General features: G+C 42.1%; 1 protein-coding gene across 2 annotated transcripts in view; it reads left to right on the top strand.

Moving 5' to 3' along the window:
• Positions 1-147: 147 nt before the first annotated feature.
• Positions 148-24,718, top strand: part of shisa9a (shisa family member 9a) — a 69,722-nt gene continuing 45,151 nt past the window's right edge. The window contains exons 1-2 of one of the 2 annotated variants that reach the window (XM_086195594.1): positions 148-1,009; positions 1,773-1,807. In XM_086195594.1, the coding sequence (XP_086051720.1) occupies positions 474-1,009; positions 1,773-1,807 (571 nt within the window). In that variant the 5' untranslated portion in view covers positions 148-473. Of the gene's footprint in view, positions 1,010-1,772; positions 1,880-24,718 lie in introns of both variants that reach the window. The other variant, XM_086195593.1, reaches the window with a different exon arrangement.

Raw genomic sequence — 24,718 nt, 5'->3', positions numbered from 1 at the left:
CTTTCTATCATAATATTTCAGAATAAATACTCTCTGTCCTAAGCCTTCGCAGTCTCCCTCCCTCTCCCTGTTTTTCTCCTCCTTTCCTTTTGCGCACCAGGCTCTCCCACCCTCGGCTCTTCTATTCGCTCACTGCGCTCTCTTCGTCTGTGCGGTGTGTGTCTCTGCCTACTCCTGTGCGTAAGAGCGCACCAATGGATATGTAAAGTGCTGCACTCCTGAAAACGCCATAGCTGAGGCTTCAAATGCTTTTCTGAGGAGACCTACAAATGCGGAGAAGGCTGGACAGTTAGTTTAAGTTCATGACACGGAGCTTGTCTTTACGTCTTTTTGGAAAGAAATGATGATATGTTTGTAAAGATGTTCATCAGCTCGGATGACGGTGCGTTGCTGTTTGGACGTATGTTTCTGGACTTTTCACCATATCATGACCGCGCGCCTTTCCCCCTCTCGCCAAGTCTTTTCGTTTTCGCATGAAGCTGGACGGAGGAACAATGAGAGGGAGATCCTTTCTCATCGGCTTCTTGTTACTCAAAGTTATGGCTCTTGTGTGCAAAGCAGACGGAGAGTCAGGTCTGCTTGGGGGATTCGTCATGATCGCAACCTCCAACGGTTCCAGAGAGGAGGAGAGCGTGTCCGAGGAGACCCCGCACACGGAGGACAAATGTCGGGGTTACTACGACGTGATGGGCCAGTGGGACCCGCCGTTCATCTGCAAAACAGGCATTTACCTATACTGCTGCGGCACCTGTGGCTTCCGCTTCTGCTGCTCCTACAAACACTCGCGGCTGGATCAGAGCACCTGTAAAAATTATGACACTCCGATGTGGATGAAGACCGGACAGACGCCCTACAGGAAAATGAACAAGATGCACGACAGCACCAAAGACAAGACGAACTTAATTGTTTACATAATATGTGGAGTAGTGGCCATTATGGCTCTGGTAGGAATTTTCACCAAATTGGGGCTGGAGAAGGCGCATCGCCCCCAGAGAGAGAACATGTCCAGGTAAGTCCTGCCATCTCTTTCCATCTCTGGCCATCCCTCTCTCCTTTCCTTCTCTCTGCCTGCCTTTCTCAGTGCGCTTGTTTACAAAAAGACTTGCTGTAGTAGCTTATACGCGCGCGGTCACCTGCGCCTGTGCACAAGCTGAGAATACATTAACACCTACAATAACACTGTGTTAGCTGCTCTCTGGCAGCTTATAATAACTCATCCTATCCATCGAGACTGTTGATGGACAAGGGTGATGCCGCATGCTTTCACTCCCGTATCTGTTCATTGTGGCATAAAATTACATGAGCTACAAATCAGGCGGGGGCGGGTTTTTCAATAGAGTAAGGCGGCACTGCGCTCTATTGTACTGCAAATGCGTTCATGGTGTGTTTAGAACAGGCAGTAGACACGCAATGATCAGCACAAACAAGAGTAGTTCAACCAAATGTTTTATTATTATTATTATTATTTCATGGTTTCCCCCTCCCCTTGACTGCACCAGTTTCACGAGAGCATGCGGTGCATCAAGCAATACACATGTTGCCTCTTTGTATAATTGTGTGGAATTAGAACAGTTTGTAATTGCTTCGTGTGAATAGCTCAATTTGACCTCAACGTAAGTCATTTTAAAAAGGTTAGATATTCATTAAAATCATTTATAATTCAGTTCTAAAAAAATAAAAAGGGGTAAGCACTACAACTTCACTAAAAACAAATGCCTGAGACATCATCCACATGTTCCTCATCCACTATAATCCCTCCATGTGTTCGACAGGGCCGTCGCAAGCGTGCTGCAGGGCGGACGTCCAGGTGAGCAGTATCGGGGGGAGGAGGCCCTTGGGATGCATTCACAGCACTACGTTTCCCGGCCCACAAACCTCCGTGAGTTCCTTTCTCATGTTGTGGCAATTTGGAAAGTTCTGTATTGAAATCCTTTATTAATACCCACCACACTGTTACGAATAAATAGATTGAAATTGATTTAGATTGAAAATATTACTTAAGTACGGAAGTACTATTAGGGAATGATAATGACAGTATTCAAAGTAAAAGTACTGCAATACGGAAACATGTCACCTGTGACCGCTATTATCCGATTTGCCCAAGGACAATCAAACATAGTGGGCAATTTCCACTCCCCCGACAGATTGATTAATCAAATAATCAGCTGTTGCAAAAAATTCATGGGTACTTTATAAGTTTGTATATTTTCAGTGCATGAATCTTAACTCGTAAGTAGTAAAATAAAATAAAGATGGACCCCCCCCCCCCCCCCCCCGGTTAAGTGTGTGAAAAAGAACGCATCTCCTCAGCACAGTGCTTGAGTAAATGTGCTTAACGACATTCCTTCAGAAACATGGTGAAATGTGGGTGGGGATTTTGTGTCAGTAAAAAGGTGCTTGTTTAAAGTGACTTGAATGCACCCATTTTGAATCAGTTTTATTACAGTGAGGTATAGATGTGACAGTTTGGGACATCTCTATTTCAAGTTCAGCTGTGTTGTTGCTGATGTGGAGTCAAAAAACAAGAGGAAATGTCAAACCTTGAGAAGATACAATACCATAAGGAAGAGCACACACCTCCCTGCAGGCTATTTCTTTCAAATGACAGCATTGTTTTCTGTCTTATTTTTCACTGGCCAGATATCCGTTCATTTCATAACTTGCCTTCCTTTTCTGCTGCTTCTCAAATCCAACCGTTATTCATCGTCTTATTTTAGTTCATGCCCACTTGATATAATGAGAGAGAGAGAAAGAGAGGAAAGTGGGCGTGTGAGTTGGTGAGGAAGCAGTGGTGAGGATGGTAGTGTGTGTTTGTGTGTGTGTGTAGGGGGGTGGGAGTTTAAAAGGGTGGTGGAGGAAGTTGAATACACAACACATATGAATGCCATCTATTTCTGTTGCGTCCCGTGGGCTGCTGTGTTACCGAGCTTTTTTGTGATTTACCACTAGAGACCAAATAAACGCAACATAACACCAATGCATGCCTGCACGCATGCACATAGACACATACAGACACACACACATACACACACAAACACACACACACACACACAAACACACACACAGGTTTGCGCAGCTATCCTCATGAAGACATTCCGTTGACTTTCATTCACATGGACAGCCTGGCCCAAACACTCATCTTAATCCTTACCTTTACTAATTGAGGCATAATCTCAACCTTAACCTCACCTAAATTCACATCTTATCTTAACTGTAACAACAAACTCAGAACTTACATTGTATTGCATTAAGAAACACACACACACGTGCACAAACACACATATTACAACATATAAGCCCACCGTATGCATACAATACACCCACATATAATAAACACGGAAAGAATCAGCAGACAGCATTTAGATTCCCTCAAAAGTCATACATCAAACAGATTGCCTTTCCTTTGCTCCCTTTTGATATGCAGCAAGTTATTTAATCTGGTGTGGAGTCATTAAATCCTTTTTATGAAAATGTTCTCCAGCTGGATGGGGTTATTATTTCACAAATTTCCACTGCAAATAAAGTCCTGACAAGAATGTCTTCCATTTTGTTGCTTACTGTCACTTGCGAGAAGCTCAGTTCCCGCTGAACACCTGATTCAAGTTGTTTAATTTTTGACATTCTAATCTGAGATATTTTGCGATTTTGTTGAATGCATCAACTTTTTCTTACAGCCTAAAGTCTTCTTTCGAAAACTTTATTCCGTTCACAGCTGAGTTTCAAACCATCAAGCTACAGTAATTTGTGGGATTTTGGAGTGCTGTTATGAGTTCTATCACAGATGTTAAGAGTGCATATAGAGGTGGATATGGATACGGCAAGCTTTTGGAGTGACTATTTATTTTATTTTATATATATATATATTTATTCATTTATTTTTTTGAGAATGATATACATATGTAACCCTACAACAGCTATACTGTCTAATGACAAGGTGACAGAACCCTTCGAGGCATGAAGCATTACGCCTACAACTGCCATCAACTTCATTATGAGAGTGCATCTCATGGCAAGGGGGAGACTGAATTCATGAAAACAATTTGCTTTTAAAGTTTTTTTGGGGATCAGTCTCAAAAAGTGCTGCCATGAAAAGAGATAAGCAACGCTTTCAGTAGGTGCTGAGGTCTTAGTGTGCGTCTTTACTCATCGGGATGAGATGAGATAGTGGGGTGGCCTATAACCTGAGCAGCCAGGAGGACACTGCTGAGAAATAGTGATTATTATTTGCAATGTGGAACCTGGTCCTCTGAACCCTCTAATCTCTGGGCTGGTGCGTAATCATGTGGAATGTTATTAACTTCTATGATTGGGCAGGGGCCTCTCAGTGAGCCACCCGATTGGTTCAAGGCTCCTTCCGCTATAGCAAAGGAGACAAGTTATCACAGGTGTGGGGAGGGATGGTTGGAGAGAAGAGGAATTAGACAAGGATATGCTGGATATAAACATGTTATTCTTGTTCGTCGCGTGATGAAGAGAAGATACATAGACTGAAATGGGTGAGATGATTTTTCATGAAGAGCTCTGATGTGAATGCGAGGGGTGGCAAGAGGAAAGTTGAATAGTGGTAATTGCAATCTAAAGATAAGTGCTTGGGTTAAAAGGGCCACTGTACATGCATGTAAAACTGATGCACACAAAGGGATTGTGTTCAGATATTGTGCAGGTTTGTGCTGGAAAACCTATTTTTAGTGCAAACCACACATTGATTATAGCTTATGGCCAGATTACCCTAATACTGGCATCAATGAATCAGGACTGGCAATGCTCTGTGGCTTTTATAGTACGAAAAAATCCTTTGGGCCTCATGTGACTTTCAGTCAAAGAATGCAATTTGTCTGTGAATGAGTCACTGATGACCTCTGCTGCTTTATCATTTACAGGGTTCCACCACAACCATTTCATTTGTCAACTGAGGTACAGAGCTGCAGGCAAACCTTTATTCCCAAAGCGAGCTTCGCTGCAACTTGATTGGTCATATTCATTATCACATGTGCCCCACAACTGTGAGATACTCAGTATGAATAAATAATACAAAAGCCTGTGGTCTGTGTTTTTTAGGTTAGAGGTCCCTGTGCATTTCCTGGCTGGAAATGCACCGAGAGAATGCTCAAGAGACAACTTGTAAATGAGCTAAGCATCCGTACAAGCTAATGATGGCCTTTCTTGTTTGGTCACATCCCTTTGCTCAAAAAGATAAAGAATAAGTTCTTCAAATGAATATTATGAAGGTGCTCTATGGTAACGTAAATATGAAAATTATTTAATGGGATAGCTATTTCAGTCCGAAAATCGAAAAAGATTAAGGATGCTGGAGCATGGAGTTGAGCAAGAAACCTCATCTAATGAATGAGAGATAACTGTAACTGGGCCCTATACTCAAATTCATAGAACCTTAAGTAATGTTATGTAAGTTTCCATTTGTTTCAGACAAACCTATGTAAGACATAGAGAGGGTGGAAGCAGTTGCCCAGTCCAGCCTAACCTTACAAGTCAGATGGTTTGATTAATAGAACCATGTGAGTTGTCGCCTACAGTCCCTGTTTAGCGGACACTTTCAAAGAATTCTTAATAGGTGATTGGTTGAATCAAAAGGCAAATCTCATATAAATTAACAAAACCATATTTCTGTTGAGAAAAGCAGTTTTTGATATTTCCTCCACAAGCCAAATAGGATCAGATCACTCTGGAATAGTTGATGCTACAGCAGAAACCAAACATCCCATCTCTCCCTGACAGTTGTTCATCCCTGGGATGCTGATTGGCTGCACCACTTTTGATGAGCAAGCACATAAGTTTTAGCTTGTGAAATTATTGCTCTTGCTGCTTTGCAAGAGTGTTGTACACCTAAAAAGCACCTATATCGTCTCAACGGATGTTGATGCATATCTTCCATGATTTTGTGATCTTGAGCAGCACAGTGGTGCAGTGGTCAGCACTGTCACCTCACAGCAAGAAGGTTCCAGGTTTGAGCCCCGGATCGAGCACGGTATCTTTCTGTGTGAGTCTCCATGTTCTCCCTGTGCCTGTGTGGGTTCTCTCTGGTACTCCAGCTTCCTCCCACAGTCCAAAGACATGCAAAAGGGGACTAGGTTAATTGGATACTCTAAATCGATGGCTGGTGTGGCTGTGAGTGTGAATGGTTGTCTGTCTATATATGGTTTGGTCCTGCAATGGACTGGCGACCCATCCAGTGTGTACCCCGTCTATTGCTCGAAGGCTGCTGTGATTGGCTCCACCCCCCCGTGACTCTTAACAGGATAAGTGGTAGAAAATGGATGGATGGATGGATTTTGTGATCTCACGAAACCAGTTGTCTCACAAGGTAAAAGCCTACCACTCTACAGAGGAATCTTATTTTATTAGTTTCAGTCAGCTTCTCCACACGAGAGTTGAAATGTTAACCTGTGGTTAAGTTCTGGATGATATGCCATTTGTTTTCTTGCTCAAATTACCTACAAGTTGTGCATGCAAGGACTAAACAGCGTGTCTCTTCACCTTTAGCATCACATTGCTGAAGAGACAAAGAAGAAACAACTGGCAAAAGAGGGGGTAGTGAGGACGGGGGGGGGGGGAGAGACAGTGCGACACGCAGTCAAAAGTTCTTAGTGGTAACATCAAAACTGACAGCAGCAAGGACAGGGCTTTCTGTGTGACACATTATATACTGTAGTAAAGCAGTACCAAAGCTATGTTTAGGCTGCAATGAAAAAGTCTGACAATCTCTTGAGCCATTGCCACTTTACACGAGGTGACTTTCAGGATTCTTTTCGGCAGAGTGAACTGAAGATGTTGAGAGTTTCTTATATCTGTTTGACAAAGTAGCAGCTAATCTCATTGTTTCTACACTTACTGCATAATCTAATAAAGAAGTGAGCCATGAAATTTAATTGGAAGAAGTCATCCTTGAGTGTTATTGCACTGGTCACTTCCTCCACATCAATATTGTACCTCTCAGTATGTAACCATAATTTGGGGAACCCCATTGGAGCTGTAAGTCTACCATCAGTTTTTATTAAGGCTAAAACAAACAAACAAACAAACAAACAAACACATAGCTTCATGCACGCGCGCGCGCGCACACACACACACACACACACACACACACACACACACACACATACAGTGCTCTGTATTCACAACTCAATTCACCATTTGCAGGCTTAATTATCTCCCCAGCAGTTATAATCTTTTCCTAAACATTCAGAGATGGAAAAGATGAAATTTTAATAGGTAATTGCTTCTCGGATTGCACAGGCATGAGAAAAAGCCTTGTCTGCAAAATACTTGCTCCGCCTTGTGTGTGTGAATATTTGTGTGTCTATGAGAGAGTATATGTGAGAGTGTGTGTGCTTAAGTGTGTGTTCATGCACAGTGAAGGCCTGTCAAACAGTGCTGTGCATATCCTTCATCACAAGTAGGTGACTGCGTGACCTTGTCTTCCCTGCTGTCATCTGAGCCTCAGTGTGTCACATCTGATTGCAGAATGTCAGAGCAGAAAGAAAACCCTAAGCAAGTGAACCTGCATTCCACATGGGCCCTGGAAACCAGCATAGAGAGGCTGTGAAAGAATAAATGAAAGAGCTGGAGGTAGTTATCTGTGAGTCGTCACTTCAGTGTCAGCTCTGTTTGAAGCTCAGCGTCTGTCCCCATGTTCAAACAGGCAAGAAGAGCAGGTGAAGTTGAGGTTCCATCTCAGTGTTTGTCTTTTGGGCTCCCACTTTGTTTAGCGGCTGTAAAGCTCCCACTACATCCACAGCTGGTGTCCTTTGATCCAAATCATGCAGAAAAATGCCTGTTCATATTTCAACTTTGTTTCTCTTTTTTTCACACTCATTATTTATGAGAAAACAATGCTTGTTTGACTCATAGATGACACATTGTAATGCTAGGAGCATGAACTGAACGATGTGTACGTTAGATAAGAAATCATAGTGAGAAAGGTTTTAGTCTTGAAATGAGAGGCTCTTGTTTGTACCCATCCTGATAAAATGCCAGTGGATGTGTCACAGTCTCTTGAAGACAGTGCTTCTGTTTGTTTGTGTTGTAATTAAATAAGAGTTTCAACAGGTCCTGCCTTTGTCCTCAACTCTGCATTTGGGTCCTGCTCCTGAAAATATGGTCAACTTAATACAGTAGTAACAGCTTCTAACATGACAGATAGTCATGTTGCAACATGTCAACTCAGTCCCTTCCTGGATGACATCATGACAGTCTGCTGGAGCATCCCCTGCATAGGTATCCCCAACTCACATCTAGTTCAAAGGTGATACTTCACCTGAAAAGTGTGTTTTGCCCTGAGCTCACAAGCATATCATTGTAGCCACACATTAAATTGCCAAAGTTCACAGTCTTACAGTCTGCTCATAAAACAGAAAACTAACACCAAGGACAAAAGTTTCAGACATTTTTTGTGCAAGAACCCTATTGCATTGTTTTTGCCACAGCAGCCAACAAGACAAAAAGACACTAAGTCACCAGCCTAGAGTTCAACCATGTCTCCTCCTTCTCTCCTGAGCCTCATTCCTGCACTGTCCCCCCACCTAATTATCTTAATGTGGGCCCTCAGTGGCACAGGGACACCATTAGACTTCTTTTTATTAGAACTCTGGGGCACCACAGCCAGCAAGCATCGACCAATGACAGAAATCCATTCAGCTTAGGCACAGGAGGATGCAGGCCAGGGAGGTGTCAACATGGCCCAGGCAGGGAGGGAGACTGGGACTGAGAACTGAAAGATGAAGAGAGGCACTTTATTTTAGAATAGGAAAGGAGAGAAAGAAGAAACACAGGAAGAAAGTGGATTTTTGAAAATGTCTCCCCAAAGATGCTAAAGAAGCAACTAACAGCACTCAGGTATATCACACTGCAGTTAGGCTCTTTGAGAAAGGTAAATTTGAACAAGCACTTGCTTGAGTATTCAAAGAAATCAAACCATGTATTTTGACAGGCAGAGAGCCTGTGTCACCATCCACATGGCAATGTGTAATTTCCCATCTTGTTATTTTGGAGTTGTAATAAAAGAAGTAATAGGTGTGGCGAATATCTTAAATTTTAATCAGCCAAACACTTCCCTCCTTCTCACACTCAACACGCATATTAATCAGTTCACATACTTGACAGAAATCACGTCTTGCATTTGAAAGGTAATTAAGTCTGCGTCTGTGTGTGCGCTCGCAGGTGTGTGCTCACATGTTCACAGATGATGCTCAGTACCTCTCATGTGTCTGCATGTGTATGCAAATGACAGACGCATGACCTGTGGTGCGCTTCACTCAAATCCTGAGTGCGTAAGGAATATTCTAGCATCTATCTGGCTTTCATTTACATGTGACTATCTGTAATGACGCAGCAATCCCTGGCAGTCATGCCATCAGAAGACAAACATCCAAACCATCTATTTGTTTGAACAGTCAGTTATCACAACCGGTTTCTCATTAACTGTGCTGACAAGTTTTAATCGACTATTCAAATGACAGAGTCAAGCCTTTTGCAAATATTTGGACTGTTGTCTGTCATAGGAGGTGATGCGTAAATGTAATTAAAAATAAAGATACAGAAGTTTCAAGGCAAGGGTTTCAGTTGGGATTTTGAGTGTTTGAGCTTCTCTTGGCTGAGCACAGGCTTCTTCATTTCTCACTGCAAAAGGAGCACTTCATAAACTGTTCATTTTAACAATAAGATGTTTGCTGTCTATTAGACATGCAGCAAGGCAAATCTCATAGTGGCATTGGCCTCACAATACGAGGCTGTGCTACGCTGTATGAAATCCGGTGTAATCTGCAGCTATTGTTACACAGCTTTTCTTTACTACTGTTTCTAATAGAATATATGGCTCAAATCTTTTCTTTTCTTACACAGTAGTAGTACTTTCCTGCCACATCCTAAAAACTGTGTTATAAGAGGATTCACAGTGGAACTTCTCCTTTCATGGAGTACATCATATAGCATTGGTATAGGAGGTAAGCTCTCTGTTGGTGTTCATGCATTTTGAGTCTTGGCTTTAAAAGAGAACAGTATGTTTTGAATCGTCTGGCCAAAAGCAACTGATCACTTCTCTTGTCCCTCAGGTTCTGAGGGCTCTTTTCTCCTTTCCTTTCGTGGTGCACACACATGCATATGGACACCAAAAGGCCCCCGCTTACCTCCACATACACACATATAATCTGTTCCAGGCCTATGGCCCGGAGGCAGGCAGCAGATTTGCTTGGCTTGCTGGCTGATGCCACCGGCGATGTTACAGTCATAGACAGGGAAAGCTCATGCTAGGAGCCTCCCCTCCTCTTCACACGAACACACACACACATACACACACACACACACACACACACACACACACACACACACACACACACACACACACACACACACACCACATGCAGGGTGGCAGTCCTTGGAGAGTGACTTTCACTTCCCTTCCCATTGCCTACGGGCTTCAGTATGGCCTGGCTCGCTCACCACCTTGCCCTGAGGAAGTAGGGCCACATTGGCTAACTTCCCACAGCTCACCCTCCCATCCTCATACATACATATGGACACACACAAAAACTCATGGACAAGATTGCAGCACCTGCTCCCCCCCCCCCCCCCAACACACGCACACACACCCCACCCCACCCTGCTGGGCACTGGCCCATCGATAGGGGACATGTGGCTATACAAAATGCGTCACGATGCTGGGCTCTCACTCCAACAGATCTTGAGCCTGCCTGCAAATCAGCAGCCTGGAACGCCTCACCAAAACAGAGTTTTGTTTTCCACCCTTCTGATTACAGCACTCACCCTGCTTTCAACTCCCCTGGCTTCTGACCATTGGTGCCTCTTCTCTTCGCTTTTCTTGTTTGTTTTGCATTGTAGAATAACTTGTTCTGTCTACCCTTGGTTATGTTTGTGTTGTATATGAAATTTTCTCAATGTTCCCTGAGAGGAACATAAGTGTGGAAATTCACAGTACACTGTTTTTGCATCTGCATCTTCTGATTGTTACATTGCATTTAAGTAAATTCAATAAAACTTCTTTTCTGGAGGATTTACAGAGACATTAAGCTGTCCTGCCTTTCTGCAGGAGGATTTCTTTCAGGAAAGGTCAGTTGTCATATTTATTATTTTGATCACATACAACCTGACACAGTTAGAAAAAGCATCACACACTGAGACCCACTTCAGTGTCAAAGACGAATCAGGAGAAAACACTGGCTGAATACATCAGTAAGGCTTTCTGAGACAATCCTGAACAATTATTCTTTGGAAGTACATCAATACATCAATACATATACATCAATGCAACTTTTCAATGTGAGACAAGAACGAATGTACAGTGGCCCTGAGGGGCAAAGAGTGTAACGAAGTCTATTTCAGAAAGCATAATTTCACAAAAAGTAATCAGACCTCCAAGAACAACAAAAACAGAAAGAGCAGCTATGATTTAAAGACATTTCAGAAAATAAATCACACACATTTTTTGTTTTGTTGTTATTTTCTGTTATGATTTTGTTTTTGTTTTTCCTTTATATTGTCTTTTTTTTATTTTCTCTTTGTTAGGGTGTTTTCCTATTTATTAGTGTGGGGACTGTACCAAACAGTGGCTTGCAGTAGGAAACTGAGTTGTTAGCATACTAATATTTGCTCATATTCCTCGCAAAGAAAAGTGTACTAGCATGTATGCTCTGTGCCTCTGTGAGAGAAAAATCACTCTCTGTAACAGTCTGTAGTTTATGTGGTCTGTCATTCAAAAGCTGAAGTGGGAGGTCAGAGGGTCGCGGGTGTAAACAGCCCATTGTTTGCTAAACATTTCACTCTAGGTTATTTTGTAATATAATAACATATTTCATTCTTTTCATAGTTGTCCTGAGTGATGCTGAAAATAAGGGGAATGTTCTTGTGCACCTCTGCTTCTGTTATCATGCAGCTTTTCACTGGAGTTGACCAGCTGATACTGGTCAGCTGGCTTCTGATCTGCCGTGTGGAGGATGACGAGTCCTTCCTTTTGTCCTAAGAGAGGGGAAGGGACTGGGTCTTCCTGTTTGATTGATGTCACGCACCTTTTGTGGGGTCAGACACCAGGTATATGCTGGAACCTCCTTGCACATTTCTGAAACACTGCAGATTAGATGGTAAAATCAGTTCTTATGGTGTTCTTTCAAATTTTTTGTCTAGATCAAAGATGGGAAATGGGTGGTTTGAAGATGTTAGTGTAGATAAATAGTCTTTGTTATTGTTTGAATTGTCATGCACGGTCAACTGAAGTTACACAGTGCAGATCTATAGAGAGCAAAGGAGGACTGAAAGAGGTAAATCTCTGCTGATTACACGTCAGTCTACAGTCAAAATGTTGAAAAGCTGCATCTTGATTCAGTATAGAAGTCGGGATTGTTCTCTTGCCCTTTCATTGGCCACCGTGTTCAGTCTCATGCATATATGCTAATGCACCATTTCAGTATCGTCTCATCGGGTCAGAGTAGCAGCATGGCCCTGTGTCTGTGCACAAAGCAATTTAATGAGCTTCGTAATCCCAAGAAGTTGAGAGAATCAGAGAGAACATGAATTTAGGTTGCTCCCCAATGATGATCCATTCATCTTTTATTGAACTCCTTCATCATGTGTAAGACATGCAGATTCAATACCTCCATATTGGGTGTTATCCCAAAGACGATAATCACTCAACTCTATACATACGTGTATATATGATCACTATACATAAAAGCGTGTTCACTACATGACAATTGCCATGAGTGCAGCAGTGTGTAGAGAAAAAGGAGTTCTAAAGAAGCAAAACAAATAGGCATCCAGAGGGAGTGGTACCCATAGATATCACTGTCAATATCACCAGCAGGCTGCAATTGAATCATTATCCCAGTGGAATTATGGGAAATGAAAGCACCACCACCACCATCACCGCAACTGCTACCTTCCCCACCATTTTTGCTATACATGGCACGACAGAGAGTAGTTGCACATGCTAAGTGTGAAAACAGAGACACAGAGAGAGGAATAAAGTCTGCGAGCAAAAATGAGTCTAAGAGTGCAAATGGAGGACAAGTAATGAGAAAAGAAAGACTGGGGGAGCCGACGGGAGAGGTGGAGGGTGGCTGACGAAAGATGGAGTGAGGGAATCTATGCCAAGGCCATCGATCTTTCAGACCTCTCCTGATATGAAAGCAGGAAGACATGGTGCAGATAGAATTCATACAAAGCTCCTTGCTGTGTTCAGCCTTGTGGCAAGATTCCAACATTTCTCTGTTATGGCAATACAGCTTCAAAGTGTTGATGGTCAGTTATTCCTGAATTGGATGAGGGCTCTGCTGGGCATCCCCCCCCCCCCCCTTTGTAGCATCTGTGACATTGTTATGTATCAACTGTGAACAAACGGTATTAATGGCAATGTATCACTTGCATGAGTCTTTTATCAGTAGAACAGGCATTACTGGTAGACAGCAGCAACATTCTGGTTTTTCTCATGTGTCAGTTCAACCTTTTGGCCACGATTCCTATCGTTATTAACAATTGTCCACACCAAGTTCATTGCTGAAATGTCAGACACTTGGGTAAGGATGTTGCTAAAATGAAAGACAAGTAGTAACATACAGTTTTTAGTCTTTTTTTTTTTTTTTTGGAAAAGAAGCCTTAAAATGATGACAAATGTGCTTTTGTGAATGAGAAAAGGGGCCAAATAAAGGGGATCGGGTTATTTGGCTGAAAGGGAAAGTTCACCCAAAGAAGGAAAATTCCGTCATCATCTGCTTATACTCATGCTATTGTTGGGTGAAATTTTTTTTCTAAAAAAAGTCAAAGCTTCAGGACACTTACATTACTTCAGACCAACAGCGTGGAGGAATTTTATTGTTTTGTTATGAATTTTTTCCGCTTAAAGGTTGCTCACCATTCACGTCAATTCTTTGGGAGAGGACTGCAATGCCTTTACCTGTGAAATTCCAGCAGTGTTTTGTGAACAAAAAAAATCTCCACCCAATCTTCTATGATGATGAGTAGCTTATGACTCAGTTTTCACTTTTAGGTGAATTATAGATTTGTCTAGCATATGTTTATTTTTTTGTTTGTTTTTTTTTTAAAGATCTTTTTACTTTTCATGCCTAGAAGGGAGATGGATTGACGGTGTATAGTACATAGCTGAGATCAAGACTTTCCACTGTTGCAGAGGCTTAATAATGAAATATTAAATGTGCTCTGCAAGGTCTGCCTATCTGATTTTTTTATTATTGATTTCAGGATTCTATCAGGGCAAAACCTGATTAAATTCCAAGTAACTAAAAAGCATAGTCTTTATCTAAAGAGATCTAAAGTATCTAAAGAGTGAACTTTTTAGATAGTCAGGTCCCATGCATTTTAAAGGAAAAAATCTAGTATTTAAACCTATTTACCTATGTTTTTGCTCACAATGCCAATAAAGTTTGCAAAAACAAAACTGCGGCAACTAACACAAGAGGCAGTGCTCGAGTCCTCTGAAAGTGCTTGTTTTTGCCCCCCTTTGCTTTGGTTCCGATTGTGGTTATGTGTCATCTTAAGATCCACATAGACAGATGTGTTTTTAATATACAATTAATGTTACTCCGAAATCTTACATAATAGACAATTTATCACGATTCCCTGGTCTTGGCAGTTTCTTCCACTTCAATTTTGCCGCATGAAAGAATGTCTCTATGGCACAGAGATGTTGATCAGAGGGGTGGAATCCACTGACGCTGTTACACAGTGCTCAGATGTGTTGAGTTATCAATACTGCAGATTACCAATAAAATAACAGTCCCGCTCTTTACACAGGCATGTGGGTATCAGATCATAGCACCCACAGCAACACCACCAGCTTCTTGAGCTTCTTGGCCTCTGCAGCTGCTGCTGATTCAACCTCCTCCTTATGCTTCTGCCTGTCTCTCTTGCCACTTCACTCAAATAAATGCCTTCAAATACATAATTCACAACAAAAGCAACAAAATATGCATCCATGACTTCGCTGTGACTGTGTGGCTTATTTTAGAAAATTCTCACTTGGATAAATATCAGAATGACTTCTACTGTAAGTATGTTATAAAAAAAACAACCTTAAAAATGTACAGAAAGTGTGACACTACACTATATAGTTCCTCCAAGTCTACATAAGAAATTTAAGGTAAATTGAGAAAATGAGAATAATAAATATTTAGGGATACATTTGACTAGGGATCTTTCAGGGCTCTTCTGGGCAAACTATGTACCAATATCCTCAAGAATAAAAGCAGATCTGCATAGATGGAATCTGGTGCCTTTCCTGAGTGTGCTCCCCTGACTACCTTTTCAGGAACTTGCCTGTAGAGGTGAGTGAAAATCAATTTAGGGAATGGGACAAATGGGCTGCACGGTGGTGCAGTGGTCAGCACTGCCGCCTCACAGCAAGAAGGTTCCGCGTTCGAGTCCTGGCTCGGGCACAGGATCTTTCTGGATGGAGTCTGCATGTTCTCCCTGTTCCTGTGTGGGTTCTCTCTGGGTACTCCGGCTTCCTCCCACCGTCCAAAAACATCAAGAGGGGACGAGGCTGATTGATACTCTAAATTGACCGTAGGTGTGACTGTGAGTGTGAATGGTTGTCTGTCTCTATGTGTTGGCCCTGCGATGGACTGGCGACCTGTCCAGGGTGGACCCCGCCTCTCGCCCGTAGATGCTGGGATAGGCTCCAGCCCCCCTGCGACCCTTACTAGTAAGGAATAAGCGGAAGATGACGATGGATGGATGGGACAAATGGATCACCAGATGTGTTTGACAGGGCAGAGAATTAAATATGTTATCCATCAACTCAACAAGGAATTTGGGGGGATGGGTCTTTGCTGTTGAAAGAATTATTATGATGCAATGCAGATAGCTCCCCTCCTATTTTGGAGTAATGGAAAATATACGGACTAGGCTAATTGGATACTCTAAATTGACCGTAGGTATGGCTGTGAGTGTGAATGGTTGTCTGTCTCTATGTGTTGGCCCTGTGATGGACTGGTGACCTGTCCAGGGTACCCCACCTCACGCCTGAAAGCCGCTGGGATAGGCTCCAGCCCCCTGCAATCCTTAACAGGATAAGCAAAAGAAAATGGATGGATAGACGGAAAATATACAGCTAAGTGGAAGGAGTTGTAGTCCAATCTGTCAGATCGGTTCCCCATTCAAGCTGTAATATGTAGCAGATGAGGGCATAATGTGTCAGTTGGAACCAGTTGGGGAACCTGTGGTTGACCCACACACTTCAAGTCTGGCAGAAGGTGATTAATATGTGCAATATACACAGAATGTTAAGAATGGTCAGATGGTTTGTGTTTGATTCTGATTTTACCCCCAACAGGCACAACTTTAGCTTTGAATGCTGGACAAAGTATGGTCTTACAACATTTCTTTCACTCACTCATAAGAACACTGTACACAGCTTTGAGGTTCTGCAGGATAAACATGGCTTACAACGAAAAGATTTCATTGATATATGCAACTACGATCCTATATTAGTCATGAATGTAAATTGACTGATTTTTCAGATGTTGAATCAGAATTCTACCACATTTTGAAAAATGCCATGATGTCGACCCCATCCAGCTCCATCTCCAAATTGTACACAGCTATATCCCATGCCACCAAGAGCAACACTCTTTACAGTAAAGGTAAATGGGAAAGGGAAGCAGGGCTTGAGATTTCTGAGGAGGCTTGGGGCAATATCTGGTCCTTCCAGTGGACAACATCGAGCTCCATGGACTGGAGACAGCATTGTTGGGAAAATATTATTAGATATTTCTAGACACCGCATCAGGAGAAATACAAAGGTGCAAATTTGCCATGTTGGAAACAATGTGGCTCAAAGGTGGCTAACCATTATCACATCTTTTGGGACTGCCCCAAGTTGAAATTGTTCTGGATGGGTACCCAGGTTTCACTAAGCACAGTCTTAAACACCCAGATTCCTCTGAGTTTTGATGACTTGTATCTGGGTCATGTCACTTTTTGGGATTGTAGGCGAGAGATAAAGTTGCTGCAAATACTCTTGGTGGCAAGTAAAAAAGCAATTACCAGGAGATGGTTTAACCCCAACCCCACCTACTCCAGATGACTGGATTGAAAGTACTCTAGAGATTTTTAGGATGGAAAAATTGACCTATCAACTAAGAACCCAATGGGACAAATTTTTACAAAATTTGGAACAACTGGATGTTACTTATAATCCCCGTGAGAGCAGACTTTATTCGATCTCACCGGTACTATTGTTTTGTAATTCAATGATAATTGTAATTCACAACAGCAGCAGGTGACCCTCTGGTTTCTGTTCATAATTCATGTACATAAACTGTTATAAGGTTAAAAAAAAAACAAAAAAAATGCACAGAAAGTGAAACCAAAAAGAAATTGTCTTTTCATGGAACCTTATATTGTTGTCAGACACTGAAAAAAACAATGGTTCAAGAAAAAGTTTTAGTGGCCTGACTCTGACATGGATAATTCCCCTACAGTACATCATCACATTGCAGCATTTCACAGTTGCCAGTCATTGTGTTCTTACTAAATAATGGATAAATTGCATGGATTCACGTCACTTCTACAATGTGGCTTCTCCCTAGTTTATTCCTACTGTCTCTGTGCCAAAGACTATGAAGCAATGGGCGCTTCTTCAAAGAATGTAAAGTGAAGCTAATGCGAATGTACCTTAACCTGAAGCCTTCAAAATGAAAGCAGGTGGCAAATCTACTACACATTCTCCTATGATGGAAGTTTGAGGTGTTCTTCAATATATTGTGTTTATTTTGTAAATGGAGGTCTTATTTGGAGTAAAACTGATAACAGATTTAGATGGGTTTTAGGGGGAGGCTAGGTTGCGAGTAAAAGCGTGTCCATCAATGTATTTAGATGAAGTATTAGATTATTAGACAATGATGGTGGAATGACAAAATTCCAGTTTTGGGGTGCTTGTAAAATTTTCTTCAAATTTGCTCAACATTTACATTTAAAGAAGCCTACTGACATACTGCTGCCCTGGCTGCATTAAAGCAGGAGAAAGATGATACAATTATAGTGCAAATTTGGTCACAGCTATTCGAAAAAAACGGACGGTGGCAGCTAAACTGCCAAACTTGAAGCTTTGAAATGTCCAAAAGTCCATTTAGTAATGGTGGTGTCATGCTGGCTATTATACCTACATTGTACTGTTTGGTGCACACATGTGTGAGACTGTGGTTGAGCATTTGTGTGATGTCGTGGTTTACATTGACATGCTTGAGTGTAAACATATCACTGAGATCAGTGCCTCTGCCCATTGTCCTCTCCTGTTATTTCAGCAACAAACTGAATTTCATCTTGCAGTACCTCAGCCATTTAATCTAGTCACATATTTGTATTGATTTTCATCTTCACCCTCAATGCATCCAAACAATCAGTCCTTCTTTTCTGCCTTTCCATTACACGTTTCTCTCTGTCTCATCCTCCTGGCGTTTTGTGTACATTGTTCCACCAGGCGCTGCACTGCTCAAAGATCAACAGTTAAAAGCCATAAATGATGCATAATTCATTTCATGCAGCACTGCTCGTGCAACAGATTTGATTTGTATATGACTGACTCCCCTAACCCATAATATCTTTCTGCCGGTACCTCACTAAATTCTAGTGTGTCCTTTTGAGTGAAAATGTCTCTTTTTTTCTGTGGTTTATTGACAAAAAAATTGAGAGAAACTAAACCCTCCTCTTGCTAAAGTGAAGCCAAAATTTGATTTAGATGAACTGGTTTTGGTGAGCATGGTTAAATAGTTTGAACACACTCATTCTGATAGATTGATATGTGTTTGCTAAACCAAAATTTGTAACCATACAGATTAGAAAGCATTACATGCCTCTGAAGTCCTATTAAGTATAAGAGTAAACATGTTCAGTATGAAGTTGAAAGCTTCACAATCAGCCCACATTGGGCATTATTTCACAAGCATGACAGCCCTTTCCGGACGATGTGTGTGTCAGCAACTCTCTATACAGATGACACAAATGTTAATGAAAATGCAAAATCTATTAATATCCAACTTGAACATCAATTGCACAGTTTGCACCTTTCAGACAAACCAATGTTTGGAGAGAAAACATGTATCTTCTCCCCAGAACCAATGTATATTGTACACATTGACAAACTGCCAATATTAATATCAATTCTGGGATGAAAATATGAAACCTTTGCTGACTTCTTCTGTCCAGCAACCCTGGTGTGAAACTTTTATATCAGATAGAACAATTTAACAAAAATTTGCATCGTTTCTTAAATTTATAGAATACTATGGGCATGAATATAAGTTTAGAGCAGGCGGCACAGCGTGCAGTGGTCAGCACTGCTGCCTCACAGCAAGAAGGTTCTGGGTTCGAGCACAGGATCTTTATGTGTGGAGTCTCCATGTTCTCCCTGTTCCTGTGTGGGTTCTCTCTGGTACTCCAGCTTCCTCCCACAGTCCAAAGACATCAAGAGGGGACGAGGCTGATTGACACTCTAAATTGACTGTAGGTGTGACTGTGAGTGTCAATGGTTGTTTGTCTCTATGTGTTGGCCCTGTGATGGACTGGTGACCTGTCCAGGGTGAACCCCGCCTCTCGCCTGAAGGCTGCTGGGATAGACTCCAGCCCCCTAGCAACCCTTGACAGGATAAGCACTAGAAAATGGATGGATGGATAAGTTTAGAGCTACCATCTAAACATCAGCTCCTAAAGTATGTGTTTTCTAATTGTTTGCAATGCAATGTCTAAGATTTCTCGCATTGACACATAAGCATGCCGATGCTATCCACCTGATTGCGGGAATTCCACGCACAACACAAGCACGGCCATCACTGAGATGGTTGTCTATAGCAGGGATGATTTATATTTCTGGATTGATTTACTCCCAGCAGGCATAGGGCATGCGGTTTGAGGGAGGTAATAAGCAGGGCACAGAGAAAGGTAAAAGCTACCAGAGGGAGAGACAGAGAGTGATGTTAGCTAAAGCATGTTTTTATGGAGGATAATTTTCCTCCCCTGAAGGCAGTGATTGGCATTAATTACATAACAGGTGCTAACAGTGATAATTAACTAGTTTAGATTTAGTTCATTTGGGAAGACATGAGTATGAGGCTGTGGGTGCTGAAGTGTGTATAAGTCTGTGAGCCTGTGTGCAAAGGAGAAAACAGAAGCAAGACAACTTGATCACCAGATGTATAGTGCACGTATGTGCAAAAGGTTTGCATATCAGTGAATCTGTTGATGCCTCCAGACATTGTTGACCAACATCCTGGTTGAGTGTCTTGTGTACTAAGGTTGGGACAATAGACTCCCAATAAATGTATGTTCCAATCTGCACTCAATCACCAAGCAATTTAAACTTACATAAAGCAATTTTACAACTACAGTACACAATATTTTATGTACAGATTTTTACTTTCGGTGACACGGTGATGCAGTGGTTAGTGCTATCGCCTCACAGCAAGAGGGTTCCAGATTCGAGTCCTGGTTCGAGCAAGAGATCTTAAATTGTCTGTCTATATATGTTGGCCCTGCAATGAACTGGTGACCTGTCCAGGGTGAACCCTGCCTCATGCCCGAAAGCCACTGCCCCCCCCCCCCCGACCCTTAACGGAAGAAAATGGATGCATGATGGATGGATTTTCACTTTCATTTGATTTATGTGCATACTAATATCTAAAAATACTCATTTTGTATTTAATCACTGACGATAAATATGTGAGCACAGATAACCTGATAGCCACAGATCAGATATTTGTGTGAGACTTTTTTTCAGGCTTCCAATGCCAAAATGATCCACAAATTCGTGCTACATATAAATGCCGGTGGAAAACTAAAACATATGGATTTTCAGGGAATTCTTGAGTCATTTCAATTAAAAAATGTGTCTGAATCTTAAATGAAGTGGAAGGAGCTTGTGTGACATCCCCAACTGATTTATGAAGGAGCTTGTTTTTAAATCTTGAGTTTATATTTTGGTTTTTGAAACTGGAGGAAATCATATTTGGATAAGACTGGTTACATTTTAAAGAGACCACACCATTTCCTTCCACTTATCTTGTTAAGGGTCGCAGGGGGTTGGAGCCAATCCCAGCAGCCTTCAGGCGAGAGTTAGGGTTCACCCTGGACAGGTGACATGTCTTTGGACTGTGGGAGGATGCTGGAGTACTCAGAGAGAACCCAGGCAGGCACAAGGAGAACATGCAACTCCATCCATCCATCGTCATCTTCCGCTTATTCCTTACTATTAAGGAGCATTCCTTCAAACGAATATGTATACAGTTTTTGTTTTTAACATAGTGTTATGGGACTAGTACTCAGTGTCAATTAATACTCAAGGTCAGGTATTTGAAACTGTATCTGATCGGGGGGCCTACAATTAAATATTTCTTCTTCCATCTTGACCTTTTTTCCCTTTACATTCTGTCTTGATAAGAAGTGAGACATTTTCTTGGTTAGAATTAGTCCATGTCTAAAAAAAATAAAAGATTATCACTGCCTGGAAGAGGGTAAGTCAATCTCAAAGTGAAGACATGAGCAAGAAAATCCATCCATTTTCTTCTGCTTATCCTATTAAGGGTCGTGGGGGGGCTGGAGCCTATCCCAGCATCTACGGGTGAGAGGCGGGGTTCACCCTGGACAGGTCACCAGTCCATCGCAGGGCCAAGATAGAGAGACAGACAACCATTCACACTCACAGTCACACCTACCGTCAATTTAGAGTATCAATCAGCCTAGTCCCCTCTTGATGTCTTTGGACTGTGGGAGGAAGCCGTAGTACCAGAGAGAACCCACGCAGGAACGGGGAGAACATGGAGACTCCACACAGAAAGATCCCGTGCCCGAGCCGAGGAACCCAGAAACTTCTTGCTCTGAGGCAACATTGGTAACCACTGCACCACCATGCCGCATGTCACACAGTGAATTATGCATACCTTACCTATGTATAGTTTTTTACTCAGCTGTAATCATGTTAACTCCTGCTGTTATGACACCAACTCACATTTTGAGGCAGCCACAAGTGGACACGGATCAACTGCAGTTTTTTGCTCAATACGATTTGCTGAAGTTGTCCTCAACAATAGTCCAGTAAAGTAATTCACCTGGTTGTCATCAAAGTCTGTTTTTCTAATGAATCATCTAAATGCAGCTTTAGAATCCGTACCACCCAAAGATGAATACATTTCTGGAGGAAACTTATCATTACTTTATAAAAACTCAGTCTGACTGAAGAGTGTCATTTTATTGTTTGTGTCAATGAGTGTTGCAATGCAGCATGTCTACATCTGGGCATGGACTCTTCAAGACGCATTGTGCAGGAATATTATGCCATTAGGGTGGATATAATTGATCTCTGGGGAATATTTATGTGGTAATTCCGCTGGTAGAAAATGTTTCAATGGTGACTATGACTTACTCCATGATGCGTTATCATAGTGGAAGGGATCATCACATACTAACCATGAAAGTATTACTCTTTAAGCAACACTACACTTAAAGTTAACCCCATTTCTAAAAGAAGCAGTTTTTATCCACTTTATTGCTCATCAGTGGTGCTTTGGCTCACACCACCTGCAGTAGATCTGAGGAGATAATCTAAACCTCTGGGGGAATTAATATGGCCATCACCTTGAATAATGCCATTTTGACAATAATTTTAGTCATTATTCTGCCAGTTCCAACAACACTCACTGTCCAATTATGTGATCAATTTGTGGTTCCATATACACTCAATGTTATGCACCCATTTTGTTTTTTTCAATAAACAATTGTCCCCTTTGTGATTCTTCCTCAGGGCTCTGAGTTAGTTATGGAGGGCTGCTGGCAGTGAAGGCCCCCCAGTGGGATGAGTAGGGTGGATGGGTGGTGGTGGTGGTGGTAGTGGGGTGGTTCTCCATATGGGATTTCCTTATGACCCACTTCTTACCCCCATGCTGTTACACAGAAGCCATCTCTCACCCGCCTGCCTCCCTGCTCTGCAGCATTTGTCAAACAGAAGGAGATGTCTTTGTCCGCTCGTGTTGGTTCCGTCACTCTCCCTGTTGCCAAGACACGGAGCTGTGCACAAGAGTCGACTTACACTGCCAGTCTGCAGGGCCATCGCCTTGCAAGGACTTTCACATGAATGCAATCACATGGCACTCAGTAATGTTTCACATGCATAGCATTCAGCTGATGTAAGTTCTTGAAATCAGGGGTGTGGAAAAACAAAGGCAACCATGCAAAAGCATCTGTAAACTGTTGCACAAATGCACACATGCTGTACAAACATGAGCACTCATACAGTACACACGCACCAATATATGCTGCTGTCTTTGTTGTCATTCCTTGCACAAGCCTTTCAGCCACTGTCTCTCTCCCAAAGCCACACAGGCACACTCACACAAAACACAATGGCACACGCTCACACACTGTACACTTTGCACCCCACCAGTGCTTGTGTTCCTCTGCCTACAAATGGAGCGAGGCAGGCTTTCATTCTTCAGTAACCTACTTTTTCTCTTCCCTCTCCTCTTTAGCTTACATCTGTCACTCTCCAAGGGAGTATGGATGTAAGGAGTTGATTACTGCAGCATGGGCCGTCAATAAATGCTGTGTTTAAGTTTATATCGCCAATAATATAATGTTATCAAGATGTCTTTGAGGATGGAGGCAGGTCCTGCAGTGGAATGAGAGGTCAACTTCCTGGCTAATCTGTCTGTTTTACCATGGAAGAGTCCCTCAGGGCCACTCCCAGGGTCCTGAAATAATATTCCACTCCCCCAAAATTTAGATCATTTATGAGCTGAGGGTGAGTAGGGGAAAGGTATCAAATAGGTTCATCTGTTTTTGTCTGGTGTGTACTGGTGCAGCGAAAGTGTGCTGACCTCCCTCAGCTAGTTGAGAAGACAGCCAGACAGGCAGATAAATACTAAGGAGGCTTTTGACAACAGATGGACTGGAGGAGCAGAGGATTGGGAGAGAGGGGGAGGCTCAGAGAGAACGAGAGAACAGATAAACAGGTACACAAATAAACAGGCTCATGGACAAGAGTGTGTTGCCTACCATGTGCTGATATCAGACAGACATATGGCAGCAATGCAGAGGCAGTGGCAGAGGCAGAGAGGAGATCAGTCTAAACAACAAGCCACTTAATCTGTTAGCACTTTTTTCCTTTCAGCATCCAATACCATTCAATTTCAGCAAATAATACATCCACATTGTTTTCCCACTTACAGAAGTAACTAACTTGCATTAGACTGGGTCACTTTTCACTCTGACAAACTCCTAACGCTACAACAGTTATTTTTGTGGGAAAGGAGAACAGTTGTTTTTGGGTTTTTTTGGATTAACAATACATTTGAATAAATCCTAGCTTTTTACATTTTGGACATGACTGGTAGCCACCACTAGGGATATGTTTTCCATTTGGATGCTGGTCTTTCAAAACAAATCAGTAAAAACTGTTCTATATTATGTTCTCCCAAAGGGATGTTTACAACTGTCAAGATAGTTCAGCTCTCCAGTCTGGAGTCCATTAAAACACCCCATTCCTGCAGATTTTCTGCTTCGAGTGGAGTTTTGAATTATGAAAAACATGACACATCAGTCATTAGAGAATCTCAGCATGCACAGTTCAGCATATTTCTCCCGCAGACTTCAACTTGATGATTTGAAAAGCAAATATTTCATGTCAGTTCTCTAGACCAGATTTTCCTTCTAGAAAATCCAAGAGAGGGCTTAAAATATCTTCCTGTCT

This window comes from Aulostomus chinensis, chromosome 23 (genome assembly GCF_037954235.1).
Source record: "Aulostomus chinensis isolate RoL2024-O1b breed Wild chromosome 23, RoL_Achi_v1.0, whole genome shotgun sequence".
NCBI lineage: Eukaryota > Metazoa > Chordata > Actinopteri > Syngnathiformes > Aulostomidae > Aulostomus > Aulostomus chinensis.
This window is presented reverse-complemented; position numbering and strand designations above follow the sequence as displayed.